The sequence below is a fragment of the Ranitomeya imitator genome, chromosome 1 (assembly GCF_032444005.1).
Source record: "Ranitomeya imitator isolate aRanImi1 chromosome 1, aRanImi1.pri, whole genome shotgun sequence".
NCBI classification, from domain to species: Eukaryota; Metazoa; Chordata; class Amphibia; order Anura; family Dendrobatidae; genus Ranitomeya; species Ranitomeya imitator.
In genome coordinates this window covers 56,673,346-56,686,808 of record NC_091282.1, presented here as the reverse complement: position 1 = coordinate 56,686,808, position 13,463 = coordinate 56,673,346, and the positions used below count along the sequence as shown (strand labels likewise).

The 13,463-nt window shown below is 50.4% G+C and overlaps 1 protein-coding gene across 1 annotated transcript in view; it reads right to left on the bottom strand.

The window, feature by feature from the left end:
* Positions 1-13,463, bottom strand: part of EPG5 (ectopic P-granules 5 autophagy tethering factor) — a 143,464-nt gene that overhangs the window by 19,044 nt on the left and 110,957 nt on the right. The window contains exons 37-38 of the mRNA XM_069747033.1: positions 2,868-3,053; positions 2,580-2,789 (exon numbers count right to left, since the gene is read on the bottom strand). Coding sequence (XP_069603134.1) covers positions 2,580-2,789; positions 2,868-3,053 — 396 coding nt within the window. The remainder of the gene's footprint in view (positions 1-2,579; positions 2,790-2,867; positions 3,054-13,463) is intronic.

The window sequence follows — 13,463 nt, the reverse complement described above, 5'->3', positions numbered from 1 at the left end:
GTGTATTATCCCTGTACTGTGACATCACTGTGTGTATTATCCCTGTACTGTGACATCGCTGTGTATTATCCCTGTACTGTGACATCGCTGTGTATTATCCCTGTACTGTGACATCACTGTGTGTATTATCCCTGTACTGTGACATCGCTGTGTATTATCTCTGTACTGTGACATCGCTGTGTATTATCCCTGTACTGTGACATCACTGTGTGTTATCCCTGTACTGTGACATCACTGTGTGTTATCCCTGTACTGTGACATCACTGTGTATTATCCCTGTACTGTGACATCACTGTGTATTATCCCTGTACTGTGACATCACTGTGTGTATTATCCCTGTACTGTGACGTCACTGTGTATTATCCCTGTACTGTGAGGTCACTGTGTATTATCCCTATACTGTGACATCACTGTGTGTATTATCCCTATACTGTGACATCACTGTGTATTATCCCTGTACTGTGACATCACTGTGTGTATTATCCCTATACTGTGACATCACTGTGTATTATCCCTGTACTGTGACATCACTGTGTGTATTATCCCTATACTGTGACATCGCTGTGTATTATCTCTGTACTGTGACATCGCTGTGTATTATCCCTATACTGTGACATCACTGTGTTTATTATCCCTGTACTGTGACATCACTGTGTTTATTATCGCTGTACTGTGACATCGCTGTGTTTATTATCCCTGTACTGTGACATCGCTGTGTTTATTATCTCTGTACTGTGACATCGCTGTGTTTATTATCCCTGTACTGTGACATCACTGTGTTTATTATCTCAGTACTGTGACATCACTGTGTGTATTAACTCAGTACTGTGACATCACTGTGTGTATTAACTCTGTACTGTGACATCGCTGTGTTTATTATCCCTGTACTGTGACATCACTGTGTGTATTATCCCTGTACTGTGACATCACTGTGTATTATCCCTGTACTGTGACATCACTGTGTATTATCCCTGTACTGTGACATCACTGTGTTTATTATCTCTGTACTGTGACATCGCTGTGTATTATCCCTGTACTGTGACATCACTGTGTATTATCCCTGTACTGTGACATCACTGTGTGTTATCCCTGTACTGTGACATCACTGTGTGTATTATCCCTGTACTGTGACATCACTGTGTGTATTATCCCTGTACTGTGAGATCACTGTGTATTATCCCTGTACTGTGACATCACTGTGTATTATCCCTATACTGTGACATCACTGTGTGTATTATCCCTATACTGTGACATCACTGTGTATTATCCCTGTACTGTGACATCACTGTGTATATTATCCCTGTACTGTGAGATCACTGTGTATTATCCCTGTACTGTGACATCACTGTGTATTATCCCTGTACTGTGACATCACTGTGTGTATTATCCCTGTACTGTGACATCACTGTGTGTATTATCCCTATACTGTGACATCGCTGTGTATTATCTCTGTACTGTGACATCGCTGTGTATTATCCCTGTACTGTGACATCACTGTGTGTATTATCCCTGTACTGTGACATCACTGTGTATTATCCCTGTACTGTGACATCACTGTGTGTATTATCCCTATACTGTGACATCACTGTGTATTATCCCTGTACTGTGACATCACTGTGTGTATTATCCCTGTACTGTGACATCACTGTGTGTATTATCCCTGTACTGTGAGGTCACTGTGTATTATCCCTATACTGTGACATCACTGTGTGTATTATCCCTATACTGTGACATCACTGTGTATTATCCCTGTACTGTGACATCACTGTGTGTATTATCCCTATACTGTGACATCACTGTGTATTATCCCTGTACTGTGACATCACTGTGTGTATTATCCCTATACTGTGACATCGCTGTGTATTATCTCTGCACTGTGACATCGCTGTGTATTATCCCTGTACTGTGACATCACTGTGTGTATTATCCCTGTACTGTGACATCGCTGTGTATTATCTCTGTACTGTGACATCGCTGTGTATTATCCCTGTACTGTGACATCGCTGTGTATTATCTCCGTACTGTGACATCGCTGTGTATTATCTCCGTACTGTGACATCGCTGTGTATTATCTCTGTACTGTGACATCGCTGTGTATTATCTCTGTACTGTGACATCGCTGTGTATTATTCCTGTACTGTGACATCACTGTGTTTATTATCCCTGTACTGCGACATTACTGTGTGTATTATCCCTGTACTGTGACATCACTGAGTATTATTCCTGTACTGCGACATCACTGTGTATTATCTCTGTAATGCGACATCACTGTGTATTATCCCTGTACTGTGACATCGCTGTGTATTATCTCTATACTGTGACATCGCTGTGTATTATTCCTGTACTGTGACATCACTGTGTGTATTATCTCTGTACTGTGACATCACTGTGTATTATCCCTGTACTGTGAGGAAATCAGCCTTTACACATGAGCCAGTGTTATATATCATGAAAGTTAGGAACATCCATAATTACTCCCCTGTTAAGTGTAACGTTTGCACAGTGCCGGGAAATCCACCCCTTCCCCAAAGCAGTAAGGGTATCCCTGAGCCCCTGTACATATGGCGTCCTGCACTCACGGAGTAAATGCTGCAGTCAGGAAACGAGGAGAATCCGGCGGAGACACGGAGGAGCTTCAGGAGCAGCTCGTCTGCCAGGTGGGAGCTCAGGATGACAGAGGGAGGGTAATGGCTGCTGAAATACCCTATGACATTTTGGTAAGACACGGCATCCACCAAATGCCAGGACAAAGTGCCAGCCTGCCCCAAGAGGCTAATTAAAGGAGCCCCCTGCAAAAAGAAGAATAGCAATGAGAGATCTGTTCCTAGCGGAAATCTCAGGCTATGCAGAGTGGTAAGACAGCGTACCGGCTCCTCTATCAGCTGCTCCTCTTTGGTGAGAAATACCAGCATGTACAGGAGGCAAACCAGCATGCGGTGGGTTTCTGGCCGCGGAATGGGACCCCAGGCATCGGCCAGGACGTTCATCCAGTTCACGTCACATAATACACCCCCCAGAAACAGGAAACAGCTCTTGGGGCTTCCTCGCTCCACCTAGTGGACGAAGACAATTAGGGCAGAAAATCCATGATCGACATATACTGGACCATACTGTGCGACCCTCATCCATGCCCCCAGGAGGAACGTGCAGGGGGCGTTATCAGACACCTCCGGTGATCAGCTGTGGTTGTGTTAGTTACTGTGCACCCTGATAACTGAGCGGCGTATTACTACAATCTGAATTATCGGACCTTTTCAAAACATTTACAATAATAAAAAGGGTTAAAATTATTTTAAAAGAAAAAGGATGCAAAGCATACACCCCATGGTTGTCCTGTGTCTCCCAATGAAGCGATAAAGAAACTGACTTCACCAGCCGTACGTTGCTCCTTTTGGATCCTACCGGTTCCCCTCCAGTCTCTGCTTCCAGGACATGTGACCGCTGCAGCCAATCACTGCTTGAGAACTGTCACAGCTGCAGCAGTGATTGGCTGAGCAGTCATTTCCTGTGTCAGTAGGAACCAGAAAGTAGAGGCAGGTGGGGGACTCAGAAAGAAGGGACACAGGAGTGCAAGAGATCAGTGGGGCAAGTATTGTTTTTTTTTTATTTATTTTTAACCCAAAATAAACTCTTTATTGCTATGGAAAACCCCTTTAAAATTGGCTATAATGAATGGAGCCCTGGAGGGTGCTGTCCACGCGAGGCTGCATATTGCTGTGTGACTATTATAAAAAGGAATCTAGGAAATAAAATCCTGACCCAAAATAGGGATTTTTGTGTACTCACCGTAAAACAGGATTTTTGGTTGCTTACCGTAAAATCTGTTTCTCGGAGCCTTCATGGGGGGACACAGAAACCATGGGGTGTATGCTGCTGCCACTAGGAGGCTGACACTATGCAAACAAAAAAGTTAGCTCCTCCTCTGCAGTGTACACCCTACCGACAGGAAGTAGGATATTCAGTTAGTGAGAAAGCAGTAGGAGAAGCAATGTGTAAAAGAGAAAGAATAATAATAACATAATAAACTTTATCCACATAGCGCCAACAAATTCCACGGCGCTCCATAGATTAACAGTTTCAAGCACTCAAAGAGTATTCAAAGAACTCACACGTAAACGGTAAACAGAGCTGTTCAACTTGGGAGGGAGCTGTGTCCCCCAATGAAGGCTCCGAGAAACAGATTTTACGGTAAGCAACCAAAAATCCTGTTTTCTCTATCGCCTTTCATTGGGGGACACAGAAACCATGGGACGTCCCAAAGCAGTCCCTGGGGTGGGAAAAACAGACTTCCATCAAGTACGAGGACTCACCACTGCCGCCTGCAGGATCCTTCTGCCCAGGCTGGAGTCCGCCGTAGTCCGGCGAAACGTGTGGATGGAAGACCAGGTTGCCGCTTTGCAAAGCCGTCGGCGAAAGCCCCTGTGACGTACCACACTGGAAGCGCCGACTGCCCGGGTAGAGTGAGCCTTTATCTCAGGAGGGGCACTCTGTTCTTGACCCGGTAAGCTTCCAAAATTGCCGTTCTGATCGAGCGAGCAATAGTCACCTTGGAAGCCGGCAGGTCTCTACGCACGCCATCAAGGATGACGAAAAGAGAATCCATCTTTCGGAAAACGGCCGTGCTAGCCAGGGAGATCCTCACTGCCCTGACGGGGTCTAGCCTGTACAACGATCGCTCCAGAGGATGAGTCGGAGCTGGACAAAAGGAAGGTAGAACGATGTCCTCGTTGAGGTGGAAAGATGAAAACCACCTCGTGAAAAGAAGGAAGGCGGAGGCCTGGGACCACCTTGTCCTGGTGGAAAAACCATAAAGGAGGTCGGCAAGAAAAGGCCGCCAACTCAAAAACGCGGCGGATCGAAGAGATGGACTTGAGAAAAGCCACCTTCCGAGATAGAACTGACACGGAAAACTCCCTGAGAGGCTCAAAAGGGGGGAACCCCTGAGAATAACCAGCACAACCTTTAAATCCCATGAATCCAGAGGCCCTGTACATAGGGACAGCGTGGGCTACTCCTTGAAGGAAGGTCTTAACCTGTGGCTGAGAAGATAACGTCTTCTTAAAGGGAAGAAGAGCGCAGGAACCTGGCCCTTTATGGAACTGAGAGCGAAGCCCAAATCCAGTCCTGCCTGAAGGAAAACCAAATGGAAGACAGGGAAAGGACATAGGTGAAAAGCGGTTGGACTCGCATCAACGAAAGTAAGCCTTTCAGGTACGATAGTAGATCCTAAAAGAAGACGAAGGCTTTCTAGCCTGGATTATAGCGTGACCTATCCGGGCCGAAAGACCGGACGCTCTTAGAACTTTGGAGTCCACAGCCACGCCATTAAACTGAGCGACCGATAATTCGGGTGGCAGATCGGACCCTGAGACAGCAGATCGGGTCTGTTTGGAAGGCACCAGGGGTGACCGCGAGAAGATTGATTATGTCCGCAAACCAAGACCTCCTGGGCCAATCCGGAACGATCAGAATGACCGACACCCATCCCGATCCCGCCTTGATCTTTTCGACAGCTTGGAAAGCAAGGGAAAGGGGTGGGAACCGATAGGGGAGCGCGAACTGCAACCAAGGAATGGCCAGAGTGTTAACACCACTGTGAGAGGATCGCGGGACCTTGGACCGACCCAAGGGACCTTCCTATTCAATCGGGACGCCATGAGGTCCACATCTGGAGTCCCCCAATCGAAGAGCAATCCGATAGGAAATCTCCTGAAGTACCACAAGGCCCTCGCGGCCGAGGAAGTCGGCGGCCTAAATGTCCACGCTGGGGACATGCACTGCGGAGCTCACCAGGACCGTTACCTTTGTCCAAAGGAGGATCCTGGAATCTCGGCCGAGGCCAGAGACCGCCGAGTCCACCCCTGGTAGTAGATATATGCCACTGCTGTGTCATTGTCTGTCTAGGCTGCTGAGAATCCTTACCCAGTGAAGGAAACACAGAAAGATGATCCGAAACTCGAGGACATTGATCGGCAAGGAGGACTCCTGCACTGACCAACAACCCTGAAAAGAACAGGTGACAAAGCCCCGCGCCTCCGCCGAGCGGGCTGACGTCCGTCGTCACCACCTGCCAGGGAACTGAAAGGAAAGATATGCTGTGAAGGATCTACTCTGGGATAAGAGAAGTGACCTCGGCCACCAGTCGAGGAACCGCTTGACCCGGGGGAAAGCCGGATCGGACGATGCAGGGAGAAGACAGACCTGTCCCCCTGTGATAGAATAGCCTGCTGAAGAAGTCTTGAATGAAACGGGCGAAGGGAAAATTGCTCCCGATGTTGCAACCAACCTCCTTAGGACCTTTAAGGCCCATCGGAAAGGAGGGGAACCGAAAACTCTGGAGCAAGCAAACTTCCTGACAAAGGAGGGATATCCTGTCTTCGGGAAGGAAGACTCTGGTCCGACAAGTGTCGAAGAACATGCCCGGAGATACGAGGCGCTGAACAAGACGGAACTTCTTCCTGTTGACGAGCCACCCGCAACGGCTAGAGTGTCGGGAAGATGGATAGACTTTCGGGAGCCTGAAACCGAAATTCCTGAGCCTCCATGGAAGCGATTACTGAACGAGGGAATATCATCCTGAAGTGTCTCCGACGAAACCTCCTGTTCAGCAAATTGAGATCCGGACTGGGACGAATCTTGTCATCCTCTGATTCGAAGAGAAGCCTGTGAACCGTTGAACCGTTCCTGTTCTGGGACGGGAACAATTACCCCGGATCTAAGGAGGGAAACAATGGCTGTAAAGAAACCCGGGACTAGAGCGGGGTCTCTTGGAGGTTGGGATTCGAAGAAAACGATCCCAGGGCCGTGAAATGAAGATTTTGTATCTAGAGGATACAAGTGCCCTGGCCCATGCGTCCTCTACTGAGGAGACCCAGACGTCCCTGAGGAACAGGAGAAACGGGCTAGAGTCTAGTCGTGGGTCATGCCTAGGTGGAACTTCCAGTCCTGGACCTGGAGAATCCACCTTAGGAGTAGCGGGAACGCCAGGAAGGAGTGAGTCGAAGAATACCTTCTTTTCTTAACGTGCCTGTGGCCTCTGTTGCGAAAAGGAATCTGATGCTGCGAAACGACGCAAAAAAGGCCGAAAAGGACCGAAGTTGCCGCCTAAGAAAACTGGTGCCGCCAGTGGCGTCCTTAATAATTTGGTCCAGCTTGGAACCGAAAGGACGTGATCCTTGAAAAAGCCAGGCTCGTAAGGGACTTCTTTGATGACTCTTGAGCCAAACAGAACGACGGCTGGCAACAACATTACCGGGTGTCTGAGCGGCAGAAGACGCGACGTCCAGAGAACACATTATTCCCCGGCATGAGTAATCTGGGTGGTAACTTCCGCCAGCCAGTCTGGTGGAGCTCCGGCTTGAATGCCCCAACGGAGTTGTTTTAGCCCCTTCGGATACCGACTTCGAAACCCAAGTGCAAGCGGGCATAGGGATGATGCGGCAGGTTCGAGAGCCGAATTCACAAAGGATTCCATGATCCTATCGATGGAACCTGTCAGAGTCGCCCCACCGGACAGCGTGAGGACTGTGTTGGTGGCAAGTCTAGCAGCCGGCGGATACACAGGGGGAGAGGTCGTTCTCCATCACCTCTCATTCCAGTTGGCCATGAGATCCGGAGGAAAGAGTTATGAGACTCCAAGACGCTTTCCTCTTTGAGAACGTCTGGTCGAATTCGCTCTTTCTCTGGCCAGAAGCTCCTCGATTCAGGATGAGGAGCGAATCCCTTGGGAGGTAGTTTAGACCGTCTAAACGAAACCGCCTGATCTGCGGGTTTCGTAGAGGAATCTTTGTTGCCACAGGTCAGATTGGACGCTCCAATGAGGCTTAGAACCATATCCCTCATGATAAGATATGGTTCGACTCCGGCCCCAAATTATCCTCCGAAGGCACATCAGAAAGAGCCTCGCCTGACTCCGGGGGGGAGGATAAGGGGAAACTCGACCACAGAGAAAGACCGTGGGGCGAGATGGACCGAGAACTGGCGTTCCCGTCTGAATCTTTCGCGGCCTGTATTGGAAGACTCGGACAGAGCTTCCTGCGACCCGCTGGCTACTACGGAAGGCTGCAGGGGCAACCGATCGTGCACGGACACAAGGGTCTGGGACACCCGTGTGAGATCCGCTACTGATAGAGACAGAGGGGAGGCCCAGCCTGGGGTGGGGACTTCGCTCTGAGGTGGAGCAGCGGGAACAAAATGTGGGTTGCTGAAGGCCTGCCTGAAGGGAGCTTGTGGTTACAAGGCGAACCCTGAAAGTGTTTCACTAAGACACAGGAAAAGGTAGGAGGCCGGGAGCGACCTCCCTTAAAATTAGACCGAACGGGCTCCTAAGGGAAATGTCAGAAGATTAGGGGTTTGAGTCAAACTGCGGTGCAGAGGTACTCACGGCAGGCGCTGCGGTGTCCAGATGGAAGGCTGCACGGCTTGGAAGATGCTCCTCAGGAACGATAGCCCCTAGGAGAACAGGTAGACACATCTGGGGCACTCTTGTCCGGAACTTACTGCAGGCCTGAAGAACAGCAGTGGAACAGAAAGATGGAGCTGCTGCCCTGCAGCCTCTGGTGTGATCCGCGCAGATGATGTGCTGTGCCCCCAGGAGAAAATGAGGGCACGTTGGAATCTCCTGCCCTGGCTCAGCAGCGATGTGGGGGAAGGGGCGGAGACAGCCCACATGGCGCCGGTGGGCGGAGATTGCAGGGCACAGTTTGTCGGGCGGGAGAAAGCCTGCCCGAAGAAAGCGGAAGTGAAGGAGCGCGGTACCGGAAGTAGGCCCCGGCGGGAGCCGGGACCTAAATTAGAGGCCGGTGCCGCTGGAAAAGAGACCGCGGCCCCGGAACAGTGCACCGCAGAGCAGCGCGGCAGCCTGCCAGGACCGCAGGGACGGGACGCGGCGCCGAAGTAGGCCCCGGCTGAAGCCGGGACCTAAAGGAGAGGCCGGCGCCGCTGGAAAAGAAACCGCGGCCCCAGAACAGTGCGCCGCAGAGCAGCGCGGCAGCCTGCCAGAGCCGCAGGGAGAACGGGACGCGTCGCCGAAGTAGGCCCCGGCAGAAGCCGGGACCTAAATTAGAGGCCGGCGCCGCCGGCAAGGGGATCGCGGCGCTGAAGCCCGCAGGGCGGCCGCAGGGGGGAGCGGTGCCGGCGTCGCCAGAAAAGTGACATTGCGGCCGCTGCGCAGTGCGGCCGCAGGGAGGGCACTGCGGCCCCGATGAAGGGGATAGCCCGTAGTGCAGAGCCACTGCTCGTCTTGGTGCCCCTAGGATCCCTTTTAAAATAAAATCAGCGCCGCCATAGAAGATAGGGGAATTTAGGGGAAATACTCACCTAAACATCCCACGCAGTTACTAACCTGAAGGTATCAGGCGTCCACGGAGCTGTGATGGACGTCCTCGTCTCCTCCAACCGACAGGCTCTGGTGGGCGAGTGGGTGGGGGACGGAGCCAGGACCGGACTTCTGAGCACGCTGGTGTGCTAGGATCTTGGTCCTGGACAGGGATCTATGAGGATACGGGGTGGCAGTACACGCCGTACTCATAGTCCGCATAGTGGGACTACAGGTGTGACTGCTCACCCTGTATCCCTCCGGAAAAATCTGAAAAGAAACGACGCACATTGAGGTAGATAAGGGTCTAATGAAAGACCCGTGTCCACCTCCTACTGACACTAAGCTAAACTGAATATCCTACTTCCTGTCGGTAGGGTGTACACTGCAGAGGAGGAGCTAACTTTTTTGTTTGCATAGTGTCAGCCTCCTAGTGGCAGCAGCATACACCCCATGGTTTCTGTGTCCCCCAATGAAAGGCGATAGAGAAAATCCTTTTCTCCGAGCCATTCATTGGGGGACACAGACCATGGGTGTATGCTGCTGCCACCAGGAGGCTGACACTAAGTAATACAAAGAAAAAGTTAGCTCCTCCCCTGCAGTATACACCCTCCTGCTGGCTTCCAGCTAACCAGTTCGGTGCAAAAGCAGTAAGAGATCAATAACGACATATAAGCGTAAAGCATGTCACATTATATATAAGAGTATAACATATCAAAAGATAAAAACAAAGCATAAGCTAATAACAGGGTGGGAGCTGTGTCCCCCAATGAATGGCTCGGAGAAAAGGATTTTACGGTGAGTACACAAAAATCCCTATTTCTCCTTCGCCTCATTGGGGGACACAGACCATGGGACGTCCCAAAGCAGTCCCTGGGTGGGGACAACATCACTTCAGGCCGTGTAGCCGCTACTTACAAGTGCGCCACCGCAGCCTGCAAAGTCCACCTGCCCAGACTCACATCTGTGGAAGTGAGTGAATTATAGTGCTTCAAGAATGCATGCGGCCTGGAGGAATTCGCAAGCCTGCGGTCGTGCTTGCCGACGTCTGGCGCCTAGAGCCCTCAGACAGGGAGATAGGCTGGCATCTAGCGCGAAAGGACTCCTGGATGGAGAAAAGAATCCACCAGGCTAACGTGGCCGAAGAAAAACGGCTAAACCCTTCCTGCGACCGTCGGGAAGCCTACTTACCATCGAAAAACCCGAGTAAAATCTCCAACCTTTGGAAGGACGTCGTCCTCGATACGTACCCACTCGGAGCACTCGCTTCTTCCAGATTATGGAGAACCCATTCCGCTTTGTGGACTAGAGCCAAAGGAGATGAGAGGACGATGCCCCTGCAACAGTGGAAATATAATACCCCTTGGCAACGAGGGAAGGGGATGGCTAGAGGGCAACCTTGCCTTGAAGGTAATAAGGAAAAAAGATAAAGAACAGAGCGTCGAGATCTGAAGACTCATCAGGAGGCGCAGAGAAAGAAGGGGAGAGACCCTCCCTGATAGAAAAGTCTATCCGGATCAGAAAAGGAGTCCACTGTAAGATGCCCAGGACCATTAAGGTCCCACGGATTTAACGGTACGCGGTAGGGAAGAACTACAGGTTGAGGCCTGCAAGAAAGACCATATTTCCAGCTTGAGACAATAAGCCGGAAAAATACTAGTACCGCAAGCGAGAAAAAAAAAAAAAAAAAACCTGACATGGTCAGTGTGGGTCTCCCGGGATCACTGGGGCCCTACCCGCTTCCGAAAAGGTTTCAGACGTAGTGGAAGAGGGGTTATGGAAATTGGTACCATGGAAGAATAGATCATGCACTGCAATGGTCTTGGATCGCGAGGCCAAACCATGAACTGGAGTACATTGGCGTTCAGCTTGGACGCCATCCGAACTACCTCTGGAGTACTCCAGTGAAGGCAGGTCCGATGGAAGATTTCCGAGTGAAGTTCCCACTCACTTGAGGAAAAACCCGGACGGCTGAATATGTCTGCCGCCCAGTGTTCTACTCCAGGGAATGTACTGTTGAGATCACCAAAGATAGAACGAGGCCCATCAGAGAGTGCGAGGTACCTTAGCCATGGCGCTTGACTGAGGGTACTTGCTAGATGGCTAACTTGGGGCACAGCCGAGGCATTATCCAACTGAAGACCCGCCAGAAGGCAGAGGGCCTGCTGAAGGAATAGCCGTACCGTTCGGATCTACAGAGAGATGATCGGGAGAAGAAAACTGGCAATGGTATCTCCCAATAGCCCTTGGGCCAGGAGAAGGCTCTGGAAGAGAAAGGAGCTCAGAGACTACCCTTTGAGAGCCTGATTGACTTGCAGAAAACGAGCGCAGCGAAGAAAACTGCTTCCGTAGACGTCCTTTCCCTCAGAACCCTCCTAGCGAATTGAAAGAACCGAGGGAATGAGAGATCGAGTGCGCAAGCTCCCTGTAGAAGGGCCACGACCTAGACCCGAGAGAGAATAACCATCCTTCTTGGGCAGGATCATCCTCAAAGAGGATCTGCTGGGCTGAGAATGAGGGAAAAAAACTTGTCTAAGTTTAGCTGCTAGCCCAATAGAGAGGTAATTGCAAGTGATATGGACGACTCAGCATAGTCCTAGGAGAGCGGCTACAAAGTCGACCAAATAGGGCAGGACGACCATGCTTCTAAGGTGCAAGAAGAACATGACAAAGGGCCAGGTCGTGAAAATACTGTTCGCGAATGGAAAGGCGAAGAGATTATAGTAGAGAGGAGAAATAGGTATGTGAGGGTAAGAATCCCGAATGACGATGGATGCCAGAAAACAACCACGTTTCTCTGTTGAAGTAGTGGCTGAGCGGAGGAACTCCATCCGAAAAAAGAAGGGCCCTGTCAAAGGTTGTTAGAAGTTTGGGGTCCAGGAATGGAGATACTTTTCATTCCCTCCATTTTGGAACCAAGATCCCTTAGATCTAGACTGTCCTGGCCAATGCTTCCACTGCTGGTTGAGCCTGAAGAAGAGATACGATCCCTTGCTAGTCTCCCGCTCAGAAGATTTGATTGGCCAGCTATACTGTGGAACGAAGTAGATAAGGTCTGGGACCCGGAGACTTTCATTCTCTCCCTTTCGTCAACCCATGTGGCGGCTAAGGAAGGGTAGAGCGCTGAACCCGAAACCACAAGACGGAACGAACTAGATTTGCTATCCGACCGTCTGTGGAATCTTAATTGATGATACACCGGCCAGGATACTGGTAGGAATACCGCAAGAAATTCTGCCCGGCGAGTCTGCCAAGTGACAGAATGCGGGACTGTAACCAGCAGGCCTCTGCCATCGTCGTGCAGAGAAGAAAGTAAGGAAAAACGTCGATCCACCATCTTCTTAACAGGGAAGTGGAGAGGAATCGTCCACTTTCTTGCATCTGATACAAAGGGGGGAAAACCAGGATTTTTGGTTGCTTACCGTAAAATCTGTTTCTCGGAGCCTTCATTGGGGGACACAGGAACCATGGGTGTATGCTGCTGCCACTAGGAGGCTGACACTATGCAAATAAAAAAAGTTGGCTCCTCCTCTGCAGTGTACACCCCACCGACAGGAAGTAGGATATTCAGTTAGTGAGAAAGCAGTAGGAGAAGCAACATGTTAAAGATAGAAAGTCAAACTGTGACAATATAACACAATAAAACAGAGCTGTTCAACTTGGGAGGGTGCTGTGTCCCCCAATGAAGGCTCCGAGAAACAGATTTTACGGTAAGCAACCAAAAATCCTGTTTTCTCTATCGCCTCATTGGGGGACACAGGAACCATGGGATGTCCCAAAGCAGTCCCTGGGGTGGGAACAGCAGAAAAAAACTCCATTCAGGTCGGAGAACTTACCACTGCTGCCTGCAAGATCCTTCCGCCTAGGCTGGCAACTGCCGAAGCGTAGGTATGGAGCTTATAACATTTGGCAAATGAGTGAATGGAACACCAGGTTGCCTTGTAAAGTTGTATGGGCGGATGCCCCATGGTATACCGCCCAGGAGGCGCCCACTGCCCGGGGCAGAGTGAGTCTTAATCCCAGGAGGAGTCACTCTGTTCCTGACCCGGTAAGCCTCCAGAATAGCAGGTCTGATCCAGAGAACAATCATAACCTTGGAGGCTGGCAGGCTTCTTGGCGCACCGTCTGGAATGACAAATAGACGGTC